The 23309-nt window shown below is 55.9% G+C and overlaps 1 protein-coding gene across 1 annotated transcript in view; it reads left to right on the top strand.

Annotated features, from left to right (window-relative positions):
- The first annotated feature begins 2829 nt into the window (after positions 1–2829).
- The window catches only part of ATP13A3 (ATPase 13A3), a 53302-nt gene continuing 32822 nt past the window's right edge, over positions 2830–23309 (top strand). Inside the window, exons 1-19 of the mRNA XM_060242871.1 lie at positions 2830–2878; positions 3188–3361; positions 3506–3664; positions 4003–4073; positions 4182–4262; positions 6030–6099; positions 7087–7221; positions 8126–8198; positions 8561–8692; positions 8809–8988; positions 9495–9652; positions 10188–10376; positions 13059–13120; positions 14290–14440; positions 16722–16838; positions 19197–19214; positions 19325–19478; positions 19571–19691; positions 21617–21741. Of these exons, the coding sequence (XP_060098854.1) occupies positions 2831–2878; positions 3188–3361; positions 3506–3664; positions 4003–4073; positions 4182–4262; positions 6030–6099; positions 7087–7221; positions 8126–8198; positions 8561–8692; positions 8809–8988; positions 9495–9652; positions 10188–10376; positions 13059–13120; positions 14290–14440; positions 16722–16838; positions 19197–19214; positions 19325–19478; positions 19571–19691; positions 21617–21741 (2218 nt within the window). The 5' untranslated portion in view covers position 2830. The remainder of the gene's footprint in view (positions 2879–3187; positions 3362–3505; positions 3665–4002; positions 4074–4181; positions 4263–6029; positions 6100–7086; positions 7222–8125; positions 8199–8560; positions 8693–8808; positions 8989–9494; positions 9653–10187; positions 10377–13058; positions 13121–14289; positions 14441–16721; positions 16839–19196; positions 19215–19324; positions 19479–19570; positions 19692–21616; positions 21742–23309) is intronic.

Genomic DNA, 23309 nt, shown 5'->3' with positions numbered 1-23309 from the left:
GCTCCGCAATGGTGGGGTGAGAGGGTCAGTTGGCGTCTTGGGTGGGCGAGAGGCTCGGTTGATCGGGGTGATCTTGCCTGTGCCTCTGAAGGCCCCGGGGGTGGCGGGATGAGGGATTAGGCCTGAGGCTGTGGGAGAGAGAATCCCCCTCCTCTCCGTAATAGTAGAAGTTCTGGACACGCAAGGAGGTTGGTGGTCAGGAGGTCCAGGGCAGACTGGAGGGGGTTTTGCTTCTCTCATAGGAGTTAACTTCTGGAACTCACCGCCCCAGCTTGTGAGTTGGCTGACGGAGGTCTCCACGTGCAGAGACTTTGCACATTGACTTCTCGTGCGGGCCGCTGTTGGCCACATGGCAGCTTTGTGGGTTTTGGGGAGGCACCGGCTGATCCCTTGGTGGAATGGAGGCTGCCCCGGAGGGACCTCGGCCTGCGCGCTCAGCTCTTTGCGGTGGGGGGGAGGAGTCCACTGGGAGGGGCCACGGGCTCTGTGGAATGAGAGGGCCTTCTGGGTGGGTGGATTTTTCTCTTCTCTCCTGGATGATGGTGGACTTTCCCCCAAAGGCCCCCCAATCCTTTCATTTGCCCAGATGATGGCCTCGTGAGCCCTCCCAGGCCATCTCCTGTTGCTGTCCTCTTGAAAGCCTTTCATAAATTTAGGGCAGAATATTTCGAGGGCGATGCTCCACCCCCCCCCGCCCCCCATTACAGCTGGGTGATTAATCTTCTGTGTGGTGCTGAACGGCCACGGGAGTCTTTGATTCACATGTAATGTAACGCCTGGCTGAGAATCAAGGTGCTGCCGCTCCGTGTGTAGAAGGAGAAGAGAAGGAGGAGGAGGCGGGATTTATACTCCCCCCTTCACTTGGAGACTCAGAGCGGTTTCCCATCTCCTTCCCCTCCCCACAACAGGTACCCTGTGAGGCAGGTGGGTCTGAAAGAGCTCCTGAGAGAGCAGCTCTAAGAGTAGAATTGTGACTGACCCAAGGTCACATCAGTAGCTGCATATGGAGAAGGCAGAGGGGAATCAATTCTGGTTCTCCCAGAACAGCTACACCAAACTGGCTCTCTTAACCACTACACTGAACTGTAGAATCAGGAGTTGGAAGGGACCTCCAGGGTCATCTGGTCTAACACCCTGCCCAATGCAGGAAACTCACAAATACCTCCCCCTAAATTCACAGGACCTTCATTGCTGTCAGATGGCCATCTAGCCTCTGTTTAAAAACCTAGAATCCTAGAGTTGGAAGGGACCTCCAGGGTCATCTAGTCCAACCCCCTGCACAATGCAGGAAACTCATAAACGACTCCTCCTAAATTCACAGGATCCTCATTGCTGTTAGATGGCCATCTAGCCTCTGTTTAAAAACCTCCAAGGAAGGAGAGCCCACCACCTCCCGGGGAGGAAGCCTGTTCCACTGAGGAACCACTCTAAACTCACAAACACCTCCCCCTAAATTCATAGGATCTTCATTGCTGTCAGAGGACCATCCAGCCTCTGTTTCAAAGCCTCCAAGGAAGGAGAGCCCACCACCTCCCCAGGAGGAAGCCTGTTCCACTGAGGAACCACTCTAACGGTCAGGAAGTTCTTCCTGATGTTGAGCCAGAAACTCTTTTGATTTAATTTCAACCCATTAGTTCTGGTCCTACCTTCTGGGGCCACAGAAAACAATTCCATGCTTTGGTGTGGCAGCCAAGGCAATCTGTTCTCCCCCTTCCTTTTAAATACCGTTTTGATGTTAGAAGCTGTGCCCAGTGAAGTGCAAACTGCGGAGGGGGTGTGTGTGTCTGCTCCTCTCCCAGAAAGACCAGGGCAAGAGCTCCAAAGCAGGACAGCTTGTAACTGACTTGGGCCACTTCCTGCCCCACGTGACTGTCCTGCAGGCTGAGGGGGCAGGGATTCTTGGGAGGAGCCCCTGGGGAGGACATGCTCGGATGGGGGGAGACGAGGGCCTTGGGAGGGAGGCCTGCAGACGGCCACGGCTGTCATTGGCCCAAGACTCAGGGAGCCTTCTCTGCTGGGCTTTGGTTGGAGGGCTGAGCCACGCACAGTGGGGGTCAGGGGTGCAGTGCCCAGCGCACCAGGCTTTTGTTCCTCTAAGGAGGCCCGGGTGGTACACAGATAGGCATTTCAAAAGCAAATGATGGGCTGGGGGAGCCATGCTTCTTGCTTGTCTGAGCACTGCCGCCCCCCCCCCCCACGCAGTGGGGCTCCCCCGTAGCCCCTGGAGCAGCAGGACCCCCTCGTCATGCTGGTGCCCCCCGGTCCCCCCCTGGTCTTCCCGCAGCCCCTCTGCGAGGTGGTGGAGGCGGGGGGGGGGGGGGTCTGAGCATCAGAGCAGTGAGAGCACTATCAGCCCATAGTAAGTCTTTTGACCCTCGTCCAAGACTGCGACCATCTTGTAGCAAAGAGCCCGAGTCCAGCAGCCCCTTAAAGACTGACGCGATTTGGGGCAGGCTGGGGAGGGGCTTTCGTTGGGAGTCCCTCCTTGGTCTCAGCCCCACATCACCCTCGTGCTCTTGCTTTCTGTGGACACGCTGTGGGGCAGAGGCCCCTTTTCTTTCTTCCTTGCCCCACGTGCTGATGGGGGCTTCTCTCTTCTGCCGTTCCTGCTGCAGAGATTCCGTCGGTCTCCTCTCTGAGCGGGGGGGGGGGGGGGCACAAGAGGGTGCTGGGGTGGGGTGGGGTCAGTGGGGGGGGGAGTCGCAAGCCCCGTGTGTGGGGAGACGTCCCGGGCAAGCCCCATTCACGGTGCATCTGTTTCCTTCCTGTCCCTTCTGCAGGCCTTCTCCTGCCTGAAGCCGAGAGATTCTGTGCCGGGGGGGAAGGGGACATGGAGAACGAGGAAAAGCTCATCAACAGAGGCGAGGAAGAGGAGATGGTAAGGGGGTCTTCCTCAGCTGAGCGGGTGGGCCAGCCTTCCCTCTCGGGAGCAGATGGCAGCAGGTGGTCTCTGAGCTTGGCAGAATGCTCTCCCCCCCCCTTTGCGAAAGGCTGTGGCAAGGAGCTGCCACGGAGAGGCCTCTGCTCTGCCTGCCGTCTTCTGGTAGCTGATTTCTGCTCTGGGCATCACGGGGGACTGGAGAGGGGGGCTTTGAGGGAGCTCCTGCCATTGCTGCCCAGGGGTGGGGGGCAGGAGAGCCACCTGGGGAGGCCTGATGGGGCTCCGTGTTGGTCCTTCCTCCCGCAGGAGATCTGCGGCTACAGCCTTTGCCGCTGGAAGCTGGCTTTGGTGGCTGGAGGGGTGCTGTGCACGGGCGGGCTCCTCCTCCTCCTCCTCTACTGGATGCCCGAGTGGCGGGTGAAAGCGACCTGCGCCAGAGCCCCCCTCCGAGGCTGCCAGGTGGTGCTGCTGCGGACCACGGTGAGTGCTGGCCCTCTGGCCCCCAGGAGCACTGGGCTGGGGCCGCAGCCCCAGAAGGGGGAAGAAGGAACGGCAATCTAGAGACTTGGCTCCTTGTTTGTCTGCAGCTGGGACTCTCATGCAGCTTCCCTCTTGTTTCCCAAGGACGAATTCCACAGCTGGTTTTGCGCAAAAGTCCGCGTTGTGCTTTCTCTGGGATGCCGCCCTCTGCAGACACCGGCATTGATGATCGGTGACTGTTTGTGTCCAGAGGCTGCTGAAGAGAACGGACGGAACCGGTTCTCCCGGGGCCAACTACAGGAGGTACCTACCTACCCTTTCCGGGCAGAATAGTTCTCTTGGTGGCATCCCTCACAGAAATGCAGCCGTGGGCGCGGGGGGAGCGGGTGTCCCTTTGGGAAAGACAGCTGTGGTTTTGCTGCAGAAGCAGTCAGTGTTCACCCCCCCCCCCCATGCAAGTGTTTGCCCATAGCTGCCCCCCTGCCCCGTGCTCAGCTTCTCAGGCTGGAAGGCAGAGCAGATCGGTGGGGGCTGTGGCACAGCATGCCAATGAACCCTCCCTCCCCCTCCCCCCGGGGTTTCCACCCTTCCTGGAGCTCAGCTGTCTTCTTTGAGAGCAGCAAGTGTTCTCTGCCTTCCAGATCCGGCATTTCACCCACCACAGTGTGAAGTACTTCTGGGACGAGGGGGTCCAGAACTTCGGGTCCATAAAGTAAGAGGTGCTGCGGGTTTCTGTCCCTTCTTTGGGCTCCCCCAGAGGTGGAAGCGACCCCTTCTGAATCTCTCAGGAGCACTCTCCTCACCTGACCTTTTGCTTTAGGGGCCTGGACGAAGCCGTTCCCTGCTCCTCCATCCACAAGGAGCACAGCGCAGGCTTGGCTGAGGGGATCCGCGATTACAGGTACCCGATTCCAGTCCTGCTAACAGGCCACAAGGCACGTGGCTGGTGCTACACCTGTGGGGTGGGGGCAGTGTGTGCGTGAGAGGAGGCAGGGGTGCTTGTGGCTGGGAGAGGAGGCTTCCCCTTACACCGCTGGGCTTGGGTGCCAGACCTTGAAGCTGAGAGACGACTCCTCACCCCAGTGGCAGGCTTCCCCCAGCTTCTTAGGCTCTGGCAGGTCTGAAGAGTGGCTTTTGCACATTCGGAACCTCTCCTGAGCCGGCCCTTGACAGAGCTACTTAATTTCCCAAATGCCTGGAGGTGACATCCGAGCCCAAAGCTCCAGGGGCTTTTCTCATCAGGCGGCAGTAGCAGCAGCAGGGGGCCCACCCAGTTGCAAGCACATGACAGGAAGGGGTGTGACCTCAGTCACGTCACAGGATGAGGCATGGTTCTTTGGGCCTGTGGGGTGGTGCCCAGAAAGCCAGCAGCTGTTGAGCAGCCCTGGCCAAGATGGCCTCTTCGGACCGTTGCTAGAAGATTTGAAATTAAAGCAAAAGAGTTTCCGGCTCAACATGAGGAAGAACTTCCTGACCGTTAGAGTGGTTCCTCAGGGGAACAGGCTTCCTCCTTGGGAGGTGGTGGGCTCTCCTTCCTTGGAGGTTTTAAAGCAGAGGCTAGATGGCCATCTGACAGCAATGAGGATCCTGTGAATGTAGGGGGAGGTGTTTGTGAGTTTAGAGTGGTTCCTCAGTGGAACAGGCTTCCTCCTTGGGAGGTGGTGGGCTCTCCTTCCTTGGAGGTTTTTCAAAAGAGGCTAGATGGCCATCTGACAGTGATGAAGATCCTGTGAATTTAGGGGGAGGTGTTTGTGAGTTTAGAGTGGTTCCTCAGTGGAACAGGCTTCCTCCTCGGGAGGTGGTGGGCTCTCCTTCCTTGGAGGTTTTTCAACAGAGGCTAGATGGCCATCTGACAGCAATGAAGGTCCTGTGAATTTAGGGGGAGGTGTTTGTGAGTTTCCTGCCTTGTGCAGGGATTTGGACTAGATGACCCTGGAGGTCCCTTCCAACTCTAGGATTCTGTGAAGTTCCTGACGGTTAGAGCGATTCCTCAGTGGATCAGGCTTCCTCCCCGGGAGGTGGTGGGCTCTCCTTCCTTGGAATTTTTCAACAGAGGCTCGATGGCCCTCTGACAGCAATGAAAATCCTGTGAATTTAGGGGGAGGTGTTTGTGGGTTTCCTGCATTGTGCAGGGGGTTGGACTAGATGACCCTGGAGGCCCCTTCTAGCTCTGTGATTCCAGGATTCCGTCTCCAGAGTCAGGGCCAGGCAACCCCTGCAAAGGCATCTGTGGGGGGGGGGCAGCTCTGGTGTTGGCAGAGTCCCCTCTCTGGCCCTCGGTGCTGCTGCCCCTGGCTGCATGGGCCTGGTGGAGGAGCAGCCTCTGCTGGACACAGAGGGACTCTCAGCAAGGCATCAACCCCCCCTTGGGTAATCCTGCAAGCCCCCCCCCCACCAGTTCTCTCTCCACCTTTGGCTGACCTGTGCTGAGTCCCTGGGATGCGAAATCTGTGTAAGGCCGAGGGGGAGGGGCACAGCACCTTGTTTCTGTGGCTCCTCCCTCAGTGCTGGCTTCCCCCTCCCCCCCGTGGGCACCAGCTGGTGCAGTGCCTGCTTTCCCTCATGCACCGTCTGCTTCTGGCTCTTCCTTGTCGTGTTGGTGTCGGAAGTGTGCACACCTGTATGGACAGGCGGAACCTTCAACCCTTTTTTATCCTGTCTCATGCAGGAGATTATTCTACGGAGTCAATGAAATAACCGTGAAAGTGCCTTCTGTTTTTAAACTTTTGATTAAGGAGGTAAGAACTGCCAGTGTTTTTGGTGGGGGAGGTGCCCTTTGAGGAGCCCCTCCCTGTTCCGGGGGCTGGTGGTTCCCTCCCTGGCACAGATTTTGGTCCTGTGAGCCTCCAGGTGCAGCCGAGAGGGTGGGGAGAGGGGCCTGGGTCCCTGTTCGGGTTGAGGCTGCACTAGCTTGGGGATGCTGCTGGTCCTCCTGTTCAGTCAGCAGGGGGCAGCTGTGGCCAAGAGTACCTTTCACCAGCAGCTGCAGCTCTTCTTGTTAGGAAAGGTATTTCCAATGCAATGGATGCCCTGTTATGTTAGATTGCTACAATGCGTATAACATGGGGCTGCTCTTGAAGACTGTCCAGAAGTTACACCTGGTACAGAATTCCGCAGCCAGGGTGTTGACTGGAGCGGGTCGTAGGGACCGTATCAATCTGTGCTGGCTTCCAGTTTCCTTCCAGGCTCCATTCAGGGTGTTGGTGCTGACTTCTGGAGCCCCTTGCAGCCTGGGAGTGCCACGCCTTAAGGGACCACCTTTCCCCTGACAAGCCCGCCCACCCATTCTGGTCGCCCCTGGAGGCCAGGCTTCGGTTGCCCCCTGGGGCTAGACGAGTGGCGGTGACCCAAGGAAGGGTCTCCTTCGTTGCAGCACCAGAACTTTGGAACTCCCTCCGCAGGGGGAATGGTCTGTCTCCCTCCACGGGGGCCGTCCACCAGCGGGTGAAGACTATGGCTCTTGTCCCGTGTGCTCCCAGGAGCAGTTCTTGCCTCTGTTATTTTTGGTGTATTTTTATTGAGTTGCGTCATAATTTCCAATGTTGTTTGTAATTATTCAAATGTGTTAGTGTTTTTTATGTGCTGCCCCCTTGGGGCCCCGTATTGGGTGAAAAGGCTTTAAATAAAAAGGCTTCAAATGCATGAATGGAACTGCTTCCTGCAAAGGGCCTAACCTGGCGTGCTTTTTCTCCCCTCCCTCCCTCCCTGCCTGTCGCCCTCCCCAGGTGCTGAATCCGTTTTACATTTTCCAGCTGTTCAGCGTGGTCCTGTGGAGCACAGACGAGTACTACTACTACGCCCTGGCCATTGTGCTCATGTCTCTGGTGTCCATTGCCAGCTCCCTCTACACCATCCGCAAGGTAGGGCTCCTGGGGGGGGGCTTGAGATTCCATGGGGCTGGCAGCCCTCTTGGGCGCTTCCACTTCTGCAGCCTTCTGGCCCCAGCCCCCCAACCCCGTGCGGGCCTGCCGCCCAGAGGATGTCAGCTGGGAGTTCATTTCTTCTTCAGCGAGTCGACTGCTGGACTCTCAACTCTCTTGCAGCTCTGAGGCTGGGCCTGGCCTGGGCCTTCCAGAGGGCGGGGCATCTGCTGCAGACTGAGCTGCTCCCTTGTGGTTTTCCCCGTGCCCTTCCGGGGTCTCCTGGGCAGCTGCTGGGTGGAGTCTTGCTCTTCAGCATGCTCAGAGGAGAGGCACCGACGTCCTGGGCCTCCAGCCTTGAGAGGCCCAAGCCTCAGGGAGAGCGGGCCATGAAATGCCTCCTTGTCTCCCTTGCTGGTATTGCTCTGGCATCCTCGCTCTCTGTGTGAGGGGCCTCGGAAAGCCCGTTACAAAATACGTTTCCCTTCCACCAGCACAAGTAAATCCCCACAGCCCCCAGACCCCCTTGCTTTTGCCCAAGGGGCAGCACCCAGCCTCCCGTGGGGCTCCTCAGGTGAGCTTCCCAAAGGGGAAGAAAGCAGCAGCCCTCTGAAGGGCCCTTGGGGGCCTCCTGCCAGTCCTGGGCCAGCTGTGCTGCTTGGGGAGGAGGGGAGAAGGGCGGCCACAGTGCTCCATCAGCAAAGGGGCCCCTGGCTGTTCCGAGAACCCCCCACCCAGCCCTCTTGGGCGTGAGGAGGTGGTGTGAGTTCTGCCAGGGATGTCATGTGCTCCTGCACTAGACGTGGCAGCCCCGCTTGGGACTGGGGAGTCCTGCCCCTCAGCAGCCCCTGGGACAGGAGCCGGCTCTGCTTGCCCTCGAGATGACTTCTCCTCCTCTCTGCAGCAATACATGATGCTCCACGACATGGTGGCGGCGCACAGCATCGTGAGGGTGTCGGTCAGCACAGCAGATGGAGGTAGGGCTCTCAGGTGTCGCTGCCTTGAGGAGGGCCTGTGCCTGGGTGGCTCCGCCTTCCTGGCACTTCAACTCCCTCCGTCACAGCCAGCCAGCTGTACCTGGGGGCCTTTCCCTTACTCCCTTCTGTGCCTCTCCTCGGATCTGGCTCCTGCCCTTGGACCCTCCCCGGCCAGGCACTTCCATGGAGCATGAGGCCTCCTCCTCCTGCTCTGTGCCTGCCTGTTGCTGGTGTGCACCCCGGCTCATCCATCCTGCCCTCGTTCCCTTCTGGTGCACCACACTCACACCGTTCCAGCAGTGCGGGCTGCTGGGTCGTGCACGTCTGGGCTGCACACTTCCCCGTCTCTCTCCATCTGTCAGGCATTGACGAGATCCTGTCGGGGGACCTGGTGCCCGGGGATGTCATCGTGATCCCCTCGAATGGGATGATCATGCCCTGCGACGCGGTGCTAGTCAGTGGCACCTGCATCGTCAACGAGAGCATGCTGACAGGTAGGCTCACCTGGGCCGGCTGCGAAGAGGCCTTCTCCCCCTTGGAGACTCCGGGGAGCAGCTGCCCTCCTCCGCCTCCAGGTGAAAGCCCTGTGTCTCGGGTCCTTCCGCTCCAGGTGAAAGCGTTCCCGTCACCAAGACCAGCCTGCCAAACCCCTGCGAGGACCCCAAAGCCCCGCAGCCGGAAACCTACAGCCCAGAAGTGCACAAGAGGCACACCCTCTTCTGCGGCACAACCGTCATCCAGACCCGCTTCTACCCGGCAGAGCTGGTCAAAGCCGTGGTGGTTCGAACCGGTCAGTGGGGTGCCCGGCTGCGGGGGGAGGGGAGCAGCCTCTCTGAGACGCCGAGTGAAGGGGGGGGTAGGAATCCAATCTCCTCTTCTTCTTCCTCCTCTTCATGTGCCACCGCCTATTTCTGCTGTTGCCGGTGTTCTCTATCTCTCTGGCAGCCGTGTGAGCTTTGCAAACAAATGCCACTTCCCAGGACGGTTGGCCTTGCGTTCTGGGGCCGTTTGACTCAAAGGTTCATCCTCCTCTCCCCTGTGTCTACCTGCCTCTCCTTCTTTCTTTGGGTCATTTTTTTAAAATAAAATCCCTGCAGTGCCAACCGGAAGAACCCGGCCCGTGGAGCAAGCTTTTTGAGTTCTCCTGAGCTCTTCAGATGGCTTCCTTCTTATCCCCAAGTGCCAACTGCACAATGCTTGGGGTTCTGGCCCACCTGAGCAGCCTGCCTGCTTTCTGACCCGTGACATGTTTTGGGTGGGGGGTGGGCTGAAGGCATCCCTCCTTGTTCCCTGCAGGCTTCAGCACATCCAAAGGGCAGCTGGTCCGTTCCATCCTGTACCCAAAGCCGACAGATTTTAAGCTCTACAGGGATGCCTACATGTTCTTGCTCTTCCTTGTCGGGGTGGCTGGTGTTGGATTTCTGTACACCGTTGTCAACAGCATCCTTCATGAGGTATGCCTTTCTCCTCTGGCCCCTTGGATTCTTGGGCCAACCTCTAGATGCCGTCAGCAGCAGCCTCTTCCCGCGGAGAGCTGCATCCAGCTCCTGTTGCCACCGTGGTCGTGGGGCAGTTCTGCAGGCGGGAATGCTGGCTCAAAGAGCATCCTTTGGAACCACAGATCGTGGGGCTCACGGGCGCAGTTCTGGAGGGGGGCCGTGGCTCAGTGGAAGAGCCTCCGCTCAGCTTGCAGAAGGTCCCAGGTTCAGTCCCCGGCAGCAGCATTTCCAGTTAGAAGGAGCAGGCAGGAGGAGCGGATGGGAAAGACCTCTTGAGGCCTGTCTTGAGACCCTGGGAGGAGGGAATACTGAGTTTGGTGGACCAAGGGGGGGGGGCGGGGGGAGCCTGACTCGTGTGTTGTGGCTCCCCCCCCCCCTCCAAACCATGGGCCGGTCTCTCCTGGGGCCTTGGAAGAGTGTTCTGGGAGGAGCCCAATTGGGCTGCCTCTGTGGGAGCTGACTGGCCGTCCTCCTCCTCCTCCTCTGTCAGGTTCCTGCCAAGATCATCATCATCGAGTCGCTGGACATCATCACCATCACGGTGCCCCCCGCCCTGCCCGCTGCAATGACTGCTGGGATTGTGTATGCGCAGAGGCGGTTGAAGAAGGTCGGGATCTTCTGCATCAGCCCCCAAAGGATCAACATCTGCGGGCAGCTGAACCTCGTCTGCTTTGACAAGGTGCGGCCTCTTGGCCTCCTCTTCTGCTTGTGCTGGGGGGGAGCTCTGCCCACACCCCCTGCAGCCTCACTGCCGAGACCAGCCAGCCCTTCCCTTTCGGAGCCCGCGTGTGGATTGTGCGGAGCTGGAGGCAGAGGGTGTGGCATGGGCACCGGAAGTGTGACTGCCCCGCTCACCCTGGCCGGGGGGAAAGAAAAGGAAAGAAATAACTCATCAGAACACCCTGGAGGCAGCAGATACAAGCCCCTGTCTGTTTAGGCCATTGCTGTTCAAGTGGTGGGAAGCCAGGGCCAGCGTTTTCCACAGAGGGCCTGGCCAAACTCCCCAGCCTGCCTCAGTCAAAGGCAACGCTTACTGGTCTCTTATGGGAATGGAAGAAAAGGGATGGGGTGGGGGGCACAGGCCTACCCTGTTAGAGAGCCAGTTTGGTGCAGTGGTGAAGTGTGCGGACTCTTATCTGGGAGAACTGGGTTTGATTCCCCACTCCTCCACTTGCAGCTGCTGGAATGGCCTTGGGTCAGCCATAGCTCTGGCAGAGGTTGTCCTTGAAAGGGCAGCTGCTGTGAGAGTCCTCTTAGCCTCACCCATCTCACAGGGTGTCTGTTGTGGGGGAGGAAGGGAAAGGAGATTGTGAGCCGCTCTGAGACTCTTTGGAGTGGAGGGCGGGATATAAATCCAATATCTTCATCTACCTCACAGGGTGTCTGTTGTGGGGGAGGAAGGTAAAGGAGATTGTGAGCCGCTCTGAGACTCTTTGGAGTGGAGGGCGGGATATAAATCCAATATCTTCATCTACCTCACAGGGTGTCTGTTGTGGGGGAGGAAGGTAAAGGAGATTGTGAGCCGCTCTGAGATTCTTCGGAGTGGAGGGCGGGATATAAATCCAATATCTTCATCTACCTCACAGGGTGTCTGTTGTGGGGGAGGAAGGGAAAGGAGATTGTGAGCCACTCTGAGACTCTTTGGAGTGGAGGGTGGAATATAAATCCAATATCTTCATCTACCTCACAGGGTGTCTGTTGTGGGGGAGGAAGGGAAAGGAGATTGTGAGCCACTCTGAGACTCTTTGGAGTGGAGGGTGGAATATAAATCCAATATCTTCATCTACCTCACAGGGTGTCTGTTGTGGGGGAGGAAGGGAAAGGAGATTGTGAGCCGCTCTGAGACTCTTCGGAGTGGAGGGCAGGATATAAATCCAGTATCATCTTCTTCCTTAACCCCCTTCCCCAGTCTATCTCATTGGGTTGGGGGATCAAGGGGGATTCTTGTGCTTCCTCCTCCAACTCAAAACTTCAAATAGAGAAACCCCTGGCTGGATGAGGCCTCCTTATTTTAACTGGTGCTGCTGTAGTTATTGTTGTGTACAGTGGAAGTTTTGCCACGATGAAATCATTAGGAGCCTCAGCGCCTTGCGTGGGGAACATTTCATGGTTTTTCTCCCCTTGTGCTTTGATTTGTAACTGACCCCAATACCATTTTAATGAAACTTTCAGCTTAAACCTTTTCTGCAGCAGCGGGTAGGCACTGAACCGCCACAGAAGAATCAGTCCTTTGTTAGGGAGAAAATGCACGGGGTTCGAGCAGCACAAGCCTGAGGGAAAAGTTCACAATGTTCTCCGTTCCCCTTTCCGTGTTGGTTGCAACCCCAGCGTGGAGGAGAGTGGCCTTCCTTAGCAGGCTGCGCCGGTGCAGGTTGGAGCTCTCTTGTCCTTTGGACCAGGCGGCCCTGCTCTCTGCTCTCCGGGAAGGCCCATTTCTCTGCTTCCTCTCAAACGGTGGTTTTTTCTCTTAGGAAGTCCTTTGCATCTTAGGCCACACCCCCTGATGTAGCCAATCCTCCATGACCTTAAAGGGCTCTTCTTCCAGGAAGACTGGCTACATCAGGGGGGCGTGGCCTAAGATGCAAAGGAGTTCCTGCTGCAAAAAAAGCTCTGTGGTTTTCCATAGTTGTCCCCCGCCGCCGCCACTTCTAGAGGGGCATGGAGGAGCTTGTGCCAGGTCTGGAGGAGAGATCCGTCCCCGGGAAGTGGCGAGGGGAAGGGCATCGCGAAAGGGTTCCAGTGAAGTGCCTGGCAGGGTGCCGTGTCCCGTTTCCTGGGATTTGGTTTTCTCTGTAACAGCTGGGGGTGGGGAGGAGAGCTGTCCACCTTCCGCAGGGGCTCTTCCTTCCCTGCCTCTGGGCAGCAGTTGTTGTCTGACCTACTTCTGGGGGGGGGGGCAGGAGGAGGGGCCCCCACCCCTTGCTTGGGCATGTGGGTAGGGGCAGTTTTTCCCTGCTGGCGCAAAGTGAGAGACCTCTGTTCCATCTGTTTCCTGTCACTTGAGCATGGGCAGAGCGGGGCAGAGGCTGTTCAGAGAGTGCAAACATTGTCTGCACTGAGATCCTTATGTCTGGATGCTCCCCCCTCCCCTCCCCTCCCCCAGCTTCCATTTGCCCCAGCCAGTGAAGGAGTCTCAGCCCGCTTTATTGCAGAGGCTGCCTCCTCTCCTCTCTCCCACCTTTCGTTTCCTTTTGCAAGACCCCCCGGCGGAGCAGTTCAGTCTCCCCCTCAGGCACCCACTCAGGCTGGGCCGGTTGAGCTTCAGCAGCAGAACAAAGAGGAGGATTTGCACCAGTGACCTGAGAGATGTTCCCAGTAATTGCAAACATGACTTATTAAAGTTGCTTTCCCTCCCTGGCAGACAGGCACTCTTACTGAAGACGGCCTTGATCTCTGGGGGATCCAAAGGGTGGAAAACGCTCGGTAAGTACCTGTCAAGCCAAGCTAAAGAAAGCTGCAGTTGCTGGGAGGGAGTAGGAGAGCATCTGGGGGAGGGGCTTGGGTGAGTCTGCTAGGAGGCTGTAGGCCGTGCACTTCAGACCTTGGGGTTAGTCCCAGTGGGCCGAGGGCAAGGTAAGGGGAGGGATGGTGGCTCAGTGGCAGAGCATCTGCTTGGGAAGCAGAAGGTCCCAGGTTCAATCCCCGGCATCTCCAACTAAAAAGGGTCCAGGCAAATAGGCATGAAAAACCTCAGCTGGGGACCCTGGAGAGCCGCTGCCAGTCTCAGTATAAAAGAGTGACTTTAGGGAGGGACAGTGGCTCAGTGGTAGAGCATCTGCTTGGGAAGCAGAAGGTCCCAGGCTCAATCCCCACTGGCATCTCCAACTCAAAAGGGTCCAGCAAGTAGGTGTGAAAAACCTCAGCTGGAGACCCTGAAGAGCCATGAATGGGGCTGTGGCTCAGTGGCAGAGCATCTGCTTGGTAAGCAGATGGTCCCAGGTTCAATCCCCGGCATCTCCAACTAAAAAGGGTCCAGGCAAGTAGGCATGAAAAACCTCAGCCTGAGATCCTGGAGAGCCGCTGCCAGTCTCAGTATAAAAGAGTGACTTTAGGGAGGGACAGTGGCTCAGTGGTACAGCATCTGCTTGGTAAGCAGAAGGTCCCAGGTTCAATCCCTGGCATCTCCAACTCAAAAGGGTCCAGGCAAAGAGGCGTGAAAAACCTCCGCTGGAGACCCTGGAGAGCCGCTGCCAGTCTGAGTAGACGATACTGACTTTGATGGACCAAAGGTCTGATTCAGTAGAAGGCAGCTTTATATGTTCATATGTACTTGTGTGACTCTTGATCAGGGGGGACACAATTTCCTGGACTGCTGAGCTGCCCCATAGATGAGAGGGGATGCAGGAAACCCTATCATAGCTATTACTTAAAAAGAAGCCAGTTACATTTACCTTTAGTTGCCCTGAATGTTTTGCGTCCTCTGCAAAACCAGCACCTCTTCTCTGCTGCACTCCCCTCTCCCAGGTTACTGAAAGAAAATTGTTCCCTCAAGCCCTTTACCTAAAGGGATGTCTGAGAATGTAGAGGTCTGATGTTCTGTGTTAGAAGCAGAGCTAAAGTGCCAGACTGATGTCGATCGTTTCTGTGCTCAGCTTCCTTTTGCCAGAAGAAAACGCTTTCAGCAAACCGCTGGTCAAGTCTCCCTTCATTGCCTGCATGGCAGCATGTCACTCCCTCACCAAGATTGAAGGCGTGATCTCGGGGGACCCTCTGGATCTGAAGATGTTTGAAGCCACAGGCTGGGTGAGAAGCCAAGTCAGGCCCAGAAGGCCAGAAAAGGGGCCTGGAGGGGGGGGGGGGTCAGGGGGAGGGGTTTGTGAATTTCCAGCATTGTGCAGGGGGTTGGACTAGGTGACCCTTCCAACTCTTTGATTCTAAGTCACCATAAAAAGATGAATGCTGTTGTGCTTGTCATTAGCTGTAATAAAAACTACACACACGTACAGCCCCCAAACATTCTGCTCCTGTTGCTAGCCTTAAAGGGCAAGCTTCTGGCAGATGGACAGACACCAAGGAAAGAGGCCATTTTGCCCCTGGTGGCCAGTGCTTTTCCCTAGCCCTCCCTGGCCTGTGCAGCTAGTGAGGCAACTTGTTGTGGCTGGAATGCAGCCCCCCCCCCCCCCGTTCCCATGTCTCTCAAGGGGAGCAGGCTGTACATAAGAGCTCATCAAGCTGCCTGCTGCTGGATCAGACCACTGCGGGGCGGGGGGGAACCACTGTGTCTGTACGGTCCACCTAGACTGGCAGGGGGTTTCCTGGCCCTCAGGTCTTTTGCATCACCCACTGCTGGGTCCTTAAAAAAAGAAAACACAAACTGGAGATGCTTCCAGGGGGATTGAACCAGGGACCTTCTGCATGCCCAGCAGAGACAGGCCCCTTCCCAGAAATGAACATAAGAACATAAGAGAAGCCATGTTGGATCAGGCCAGTGGCCCCTCCAGTCCAACACTCTGTGTCACATAAGAACATAAGAGAAGCCATGTTGGATCAGGCCAGTGGCCCCTCCAGTCCAACACTCTGTGTCACATAAGAGAAGCCATGTTGGATCAGGCCAGTGGCCCCTCCAGTCCAACACTCTGTGTCACATAAGAACATAAGAGAAGCCATGTTGGATCAGGCCAGTGGCCCTGGCCAATAATATATATATATATATATATACATACACACACACACACACATACACACATACACACACACACACACACACACACACATATACATATATATACACACTGTGGCTAATAGCCACTGATGGACCTCTGCTCCATATTTTTATCTAAACCCCTCTTGAAGGTGGCTATACTTGTGGCTGCCACCACCTCCTGTGGCAGTGAATTCCACATGCTAATCACCCTTTGTGTGAAGAAGTACTTCCTTTTATCCGTTCTAACCCGACTGCTCAGCAATTTCATTGAATGCCCATGAGTTCTTGTATTGTGAGAAAGGGAGAAAAGTACTTCTTTCTCTACCTTCTCCATTCCATGCATAATCTTGTAAACCTCTATCATGTCACCCCGCAGTCAACGTTTCTCCAAGCTAAAGAGCCCCAAGCGTTTTAACCTTTCTTCATAGGGAAAGTGTTTCAAGCCTGTAATCATTCTAGTTGCCCTTTTCTGCACTTTTTCCAATGCTATAATATCCTTTTTGAGGTGCGGCGACCAGAACTGCACACAGTACTCCAAATGAGACCGCACCATTGATTTATACAGGGGCATTATGATACTGGCTGATTTGTTTTCAATTCCCTTCCTAATAATTCCCAGCATGGCATTGGCCTTTTTTATTGCAAACGCACACTGTCTTGACACTTTCAGTGAGTTATCTATCATGACCCCAAGATCTCTCTCTTGATCAGTCTCTGCCAGTTCACACCCCATCAACTTGTATTTGTAGCTGGGATTCTTAGCCCCAATGTGCATTACTTTGCACTTGGCCACATTGAACCGCATCTGCCACGTTGACGCCCACTCACCCAGCCTCAACAGATCCCTTTGGAGTTCCTCACAATCCTCTCTGGTTCTCACCACCCTGAACAATTTAGTGTCATCCGCAAACTTGGCCACTTCACTGCTCACTCCCAACTCTAAATCATTTATGAACAAGTTAAAGAGCATGGGACCCAGTACCGAGCCCTGCGGCACCCCACTGCTTACCGTCCTCCACTGCGAAGACTGCCCATTTATACTCACTCTCTGCTTCCTATTACTCAGCCAGTTTTTGATCCACAAGAGGACCTGTCCTTTTACTTCATGACTCTCGAGCTCTCAGGAAGCTGCCTTTTCCTGAATCAGTCCCTGTTGTCTCCCCTGGTGGGCAGCGGCTCTCCTGACTCTCAGAGATTTTTCACATCACCTCCCACTGGATGCTTTTTCAAAATACTGGGGATGCTGCCAGGGGGGATTGAGCCCGGGGGCCTCCTGTGCACCGAGCCACAGCCCTCCCTGAGCCCTGCCTGCTGTCTTTGCCCATGGAATATGGTGCTGCAGTTACCTCCTCTTGAAACCTGCAACTGTGTTTCCTGCAGATTCTGGAAGAGGCGACGGAGGAGGAGACGGCCCTTCACAACCGCATTATGCCCACCGTGGTCCGGCCACCAAAGCAGCTTCTTCCGGAGCCCCAGCCGGCAGCGAGCGAAGACCTGGTAGGAAGGGGCCCCGGCCTGTGTGCTCTCCCCCCTTCTCCTGCTTGTCCCCAGCAGCGGGGTCTCTGGTGTGCTTGGGGTGGTGTGGGGCACAGTGGCCTCTGCCCCCCTAGCTTGTGGGGGACCCTGCCTTGGTGCCCTCAGCGGGGATGTGGCAGGGGGGGGGGAGAAATTGGGCCACTTCATACAGCAATTTCATCTTGCCCAAGAGCACAGGGGGAAATAGGTTTGTTGGTGGGGATGGGTGAGGAATGATGGGTTCCTTCAGGTTGATTGGTGGTGTTTGCAGATGACAACCCCCCATGAAACTGGAGGGTATTTGACCGCAGGAGTCCCTGACGAAGGGAGCTTTGGCTCTCGAAAGATGCCCCCTCCCCCCGAAAATCTTGTGGCTCTCTCAAGTCTCAACTCTGGTGGTCCTGCTGCTGCCGGACAAGGTTGCCTTCTGAGGCTGACGGGCTGACTGCATGAGACAACCCAGCTGTCCTACAGATGTGTGCCATTGAGTCTGCTGGTGCACGTGCCCACCGTTTTGGGAAGCAATGGAACAAAAGGCCTTAGTTCCATTGCTTCGGACCAACACGGCTGCCCACCTGAGCCTGCGGAGAGCAGTTAGCCCTGTGAGACAAGCAGTTTTGTCCTGGGGTGACGGAAATGAGAAGAGGACGTTGAGTTTCCCCTGGGGAGCTTGTGCGTCCTAAAGTCCCTGGGACAGGGCTGGAACCAGGCCAAGAACCAGTCGCTTGGAAAGTGCCCCCAGGGCAGGGAGTTACCCCTGATGTCCCAGATGGACAGGAGCGATGCTGTCAGTCCCTGCGGCGGGGGGTGGGGTTATGGGTGTCCTGGTGGCTGCGGGCCAGTGTGGAATCCATCCATTCTTAAAGGCAGAATTAGTAGGCATACCGATGAACCGAAACTATGGAGAAAGAAATCAGCATGGATTCAGCAGGGAAGATCTTCTCTCTCACCAACTTTTTATAGGTCTTTTTTTTGGGGGGGGGAGGGTGAACAAACATGTGGACAAGTAGTAGATGTTTCCCTGGACTTCCAGAAAGCCTTTGATGCAGTTCCTCCTCAAGGGCTCCTAAGTGAACTCAGCAGTCCTGGGACAGACTTCCTCCTCCTCCTCGGGAGGTGGGCGGGGGGGTGGGCTCTCTTTCCTTGGAGAGCCCGTTTGGTGTAGTAGTGAAGTGTGCAGACTCTTATCTGGGAGAACCGGGTTTGATTCCCCCCTCCTCCACTTGCACCTGCTGGCATGGCCTTGGGTTAGCCATAGCTCTGGCAGAGGTTGTCCTTGAAAGGGCAGCTGCTGTGAGAGCCCTCTCCAGCCCCACCCACCTCACAGGGTGTCTGTTGTGGGGGAGGAAGATATAGGAGATTGTGAACCACTCTGAGACTCTTCGGAGTGGAGGGCGGGATATAAATCAAATATCTTCATCTACCTCACAGGGTGTCTATTGTGGGGGGGAAGGGAAAGGAGATGGTGAGCCACTCTGAGACTCTTCGGAGTGGAGAGCGGGATATAAATCCAATATCTTCATCTACCTCACAGGGTGTCTGTTGTGGGGGAGGAAGGGAAAGGAGATTGTGAGCCGCTCTGAGACTCTTCGGAGTGGAGGGCGGGATATAAATCCAATACCTTCATCTACCTCACAGGGTGTCTGTTGTGGGGGAGGAAGGGAAAGGAGATTGTGAGCCGCTCTGAGACTCTTTGGAGTGGAGGGCGGGATATAAATCCAGTATCTTCATCTACCTCACAGGGTGTCTGTTGTGGGGGAGGAAGGTAAAGGAGATTGTGAGCCGCTCTGAGACTCTTCGGAGTGGAGGGCGGGATATAAAGCCAATATCTTCATCTACCTCACAGGGTGTCTGTTGTGGGGGAGGAAGGGAAAGGAGATTGTGAGCAACTCTTGAGACCCTTCGAAGCGGAGGGCGGGATATAAATCCAATATCATCCTCTTCTTCTTGGAGGCTGGGTGGCTACCTGACAGCAATGAGGATCCTGTGAACTTCGGCGGATCACAGGAAGGAGGGCAGGAGGAAGGGTTGCATCCAGGCTTAGGTCCCGTCACTCTGACAGACAGTGGGGCTGGGGGTCAGCGAGAAGATTGCAGTCCCATTCCAGTTGCAAATGCTGAGGTTTAGTTTCATTGTTAAGTAAGGGGGGGGTGTTCTGTGGAGGCTGCATGCCAGGGGTGGTTTCTGAGGGAATTCGGGGAGGGCAAGGGGGGTGGGCACTGATCCAGCCCTGCATGCCTGTCTGAGGGGGGGGAGCAGCAGCAGCTGTGTGCTAGTTGTGCTTTGGGCTGGGCCAGTGAGGTGACGCCTCTTCCTCTCTCTCTCTCGTTCCTTTGGCAGGAGCTGTTTGAGCTTCCGGTGAGTCCCTTTGCTCTTCCTCTTGGGTTTGGGGCTTCCCAAACTGGGCAGGCGGGTGGGTCAGCCTGACGCTCGTCTTTGCTTCCTCCTCCTGCCTCTTGCTGGATCAGGCCACTTACGAGATTGGGATCGTGCGGCAGTTCCCGTTTTCGTCTGCATTGCAGCGGATGTGTGTGGTGGCCAGAGCCCTGGGGCAGAAGAAGATGGATGCCTACGTGAAGGGGGCACCTGAGGTGGTGGCTGGCTTGTGCAAGCCCGAGACAGGTAAAGGGGGAGGGGTGCCGGGGACCCTCGGCCGCTGCAGTGGGGGGGGGCTGCGATCCCGTCTGAGGCTGCTCTGTCTCTTCCTTTGCTAGTGCCTGTTGACTTTGAGCGGGTGCTGGAAGAATACACCAAGCAGGGGTTGCGAGTCATTGCCGTCGCTCACCGGAGGCTGGAGTCCCGGCTGACTTGGCACAGAGTGCAGAATGTGGGCAGGTAAGTTTCCCTGCCCAGGCTCAAAGCAGCGTCAAACAATGCCAGGTTAAGAATCAGGAGGTTAACAATCAGGAAATGACAGAGAAGATACTCTCCGTGTTACAAAACAATATCAAAATATAATTACAATACTTTCCATGCACAACATAGTATTACAATGTAAATTTCAGTAACAAATTCAGTGACAAATACCATCCAAAGCACACAACTTCACTGCTGTCCATAAGATGATATCATAAGGATCCGAAACGAGAACAGACCAGTTTTGCATCGTCGGACTGTATTGTTTGGAAAGAACCTATCATCTTATGGACAGTAGTGAAGTTGTGTGCTTTGGATTGTATTTGTCACTGAATTTGTTACTGAAATTTGCATTGCAATACTATGTTGTGAATGGAAAGTATTGTAATTGTATTTTGATATTGTTTTGTAACACGGAGAGTATCTTCTCTGTCATTTGCAGGCTCCAAGCAGCAGCAGCAGGGTCTGGGTGGGGTGGTTGGGGACTTCTCTCCCCCTTCTCTTGGAGTGGGGCCAGTGGACACACTGCCTCCCTGGTTCTGCTGCAGGGCAGACTGGCGTGAGCTCCCCCCCCCCCCCGGGGCACGGGGCTCAGAGAGAGCCAGCATTGCGTGGTTGGGTCAGAGCCAAGGTCCAGCTGGCTTCCACAGTAGCTGGGAGGGAGGGAGGGCAGTCTGGCTGGCTGTTCCTGCAGAAGAGAGGGCTGGAACCAGGGAGGGGACCAGGCTGCTGGCCCTTCAGTATGCAAAAAGAGGCAGAGCAGCCTTCGGATGAGCTCTTGGGGCAAAGCTGTCAGGAGGTGGGCCTAGAAGCATGACGTTGCCGTGAGCAGGCCGGGTGACGGAGGAGGGAGTGGACGGGGGCTCAGAAACAAGTTGCTGGAGGGGGGCAGGGGGAGAGGAGAGGCAGCTTGCCAGCCAAGGCAGGGCTTCAAATCACAAATGCCCAGAAGTAGCATCACTAGTGCATCTAGGTATTTCAATCACATATTTCCTATACAAAATAGTTAAAACAGTGCAAATGCAAAAGAAAGGCCTTCATAAACCACAGTGCAAAAGTGCATATATTGCAATGCAGTTGTCAAGTGTATTTCTGGAAGTCTTGTGCAAGAAAGGGGGGTTCCAGAAGGATGGGTATGGGGGCCGGTGCTTTTGGGTTTGTGCCTCAGTTCTTTGTCGTTGGGGGTGAGGAATGTAGTAGCCAAGTTTGCAGATGATACCAAAATGGTGAAAAGCAGAGCTGGTTTTGAAGAGGTTCTGTCTGAATTGGGTGAGGGGGTCACAGTGTGGCAGATGCAGGTGCCTGAAAGGAACAAGAACTCCCAGGTTCAAATCTATTCTGGTGGGTTCTGAAGTGGCAGAGACTGAGGGTGAAAGAGATCTCGGGGTCGTAGTGGAAAGCACAATGAAAACGCCATGTCTGTGAGGGGCAGCTGTGAAAAAGGCAAAAGTCCATGCTGGGAAACGTTAGGAAATAACTGGAATATGCTTTGTCCAGTTCTGGCCCCCTGTCTCCAAAAGGACCTTGCAGAGCTGGAAAGAGTCCAGAGGAGGGCAACCAGGATCATGGGGGGGGGGGCGGGGCATGGAGCTTCTTCCCTTTGAGGAGAGGCTGAAGAGCCAGGGACTTTTCCGTTCAGAAAAGAGATGGGGGGAACATGACAGAGGTTTATAAAATTATGCATGGGGTGAAGAGAGTGGAACAAGGTCCCTCCCCGCCGCCTGGTAATACAGCTTTAAGAGGGGATTGGAGAAACCCATTGAAGTCAGGCCTGTGGGTGGCCATGGCGACGCAAGGGACCGCCCCCCCCCCTGCAGTGGTGAGAAACCCCCAAGGAGGGCCTGGGCCGGGAGGCAGGAGGGTTCCGTAATGGTGTTTCTTCTCTTTCTCTTTCTCCCTCGCAGAGAGGCCATTGAGGCCAATATGGGTTTCTTGGGCTTAATTATCATGCAGAATAAACTCAAGGGAGAAACTCCGGCCGTGCTGGAGGAGCTGCACAGAGCCAGCATCCGCACCGTCATGGTGACAGGTGAGCAAACCCTGCTGCTGCTGCTTGGGGGGCTGGAGGTTGGGGGTGCAGGCAGGGAGCTGCTGGGCCCTGGGAACTGCTTCTGGCAGGGGGCCGTCAAGGGGCTCTTACGAGGCAGCTTTGGGAAAAGATCCAGCAAGCCAGCAGGGCCATACCAGGGGCGGGGCGGGGGGGATGACGTGAAGTTGCTTGTGCTGAATCCGGCCCTCAGACTGGCAGCAGCTTTCCCGGGTCCCCAGGTGGAGGGAGAGAGAGAGAGAGAGAGCTCTTCCATATCAGCTGCTTCCTGCAGTCCTTCCCACTGGAGATGCTGGCGGGGATTGAACCTGGGACCTTCTCAAATCAAAAGAGGTCCATCTCCCCCCACCCACCCCACCCCGATAATACAGCTTAGACAGCTTTAAGAGGGGATTAAAGAGACCCGTGGAAGTCAGGTCTGTGGGTGCAGCAGGCTTCCTCCCCGGGAGCTGGTGGGCTCTCCTTCCTTGGAGGTTTGTAAGCAGAGGCTAGATGGCCATCTGACAGCAATGAAGATCCTGTGAATTTAGGGGGAGGTGTTTGTGTGTTTCCTGCATTGTGCAGGGGGTTGGACTAGGTGACCCTGGAGATTCCTTCCAACTCTAGGATTCTAGATTTTTCAACAGAGGCTAGATGGCCACCTGACAGCAATGAAGATCCTGGAATTTAGGGGGAGGTTTTTGTGAGTTTCCTGCATTGTGCAGGCCGTTGGACTAGATGACCCTAGAGGTCCCTTTCAACTCTAGGATTCTATGAACTTCCCTACCATTAGAGCGGTTCCTCAGTGGAACAGGCTTCCTCCTGGGGAGGTGGTGGGCTCTCCTTCCTTGGAGGTTTTTAAGTAGAGGCTAGATGGCCATCTGACAGCAATGAAGATCCTGTGGATTTAGGGGGAGGTATTTGTGAGTTTAGAGCGGTTCCTCAGTGGAACAGGCTTCCTCCTTGGGAGGTGGTGGGCTCTCCTTTCTTGGAGGTTTTTCAACAGAGGCTAGATGGCCCTCTGACAGCAATGAAGAACCTGTGAATTTAGGGGGAGGTGTTTGTGAGTTTCCTGCATTGTGCATGGGATTGGACTAGATGACCCTGGAGGTCCCTTCCAACTCTTCTATGATTCTAACAGGCTTCCTACTCAGGAGGTGGTGGGCTCTCCTTCCTTGGAGGTTTTTAGGGGGAGGTGTTTGTGAGTTTCCTGCATTGTGCAGGGGGTTGCACTAAATGCCCCTGGAGGTCCCTTCCAACTCCAGGCTTCTGCGCACCAGGCAGAAGCTCTTCCCCTGAGCCATGCAGCATCTTGTTTCCCACAACAGCCAGTCAGGTGCCTGGAAGACTCGCAAGGCCAAGGGCTCCTCCCCCAGGGTGCCCCAGTGGTCTCTTCTGCCTCGGAGGGTGTGTGTTTCCTGGGGCACCGTGGCTGAGGGCAGGCCGATGAGACACTCAGCCACAACTCGGAGGGAGCTTTTGCAGGGCTTGGCATCCTGTGGTTGAAGGGCCCTGAGAGCATCCTAGGTGTGCTGCAGCTGAGGCTGGGTGTGTTGTGCTAGAGGGACACA

Source organism: Heteronotia binoei, chromosome 6, assembly GCF_032191835.1.
Source record: "Heteronotia binoei isolate CCM8104 ecotype False Entrance Well chromosome 6, APGP_CSIRO_Hbin_v1, whole genome shotgun sequence".
NCBI classification, from domain to species: domain Eukaryota; kingdom Metazoa; phylum Chordata; class Lepidosauria; order Squamata; family Gekkonidae; genus Heteronotia; species Heteronotia binoei.
This window is presented reverse-complemented; position numbering and strand designations above follow the sequence as displayed.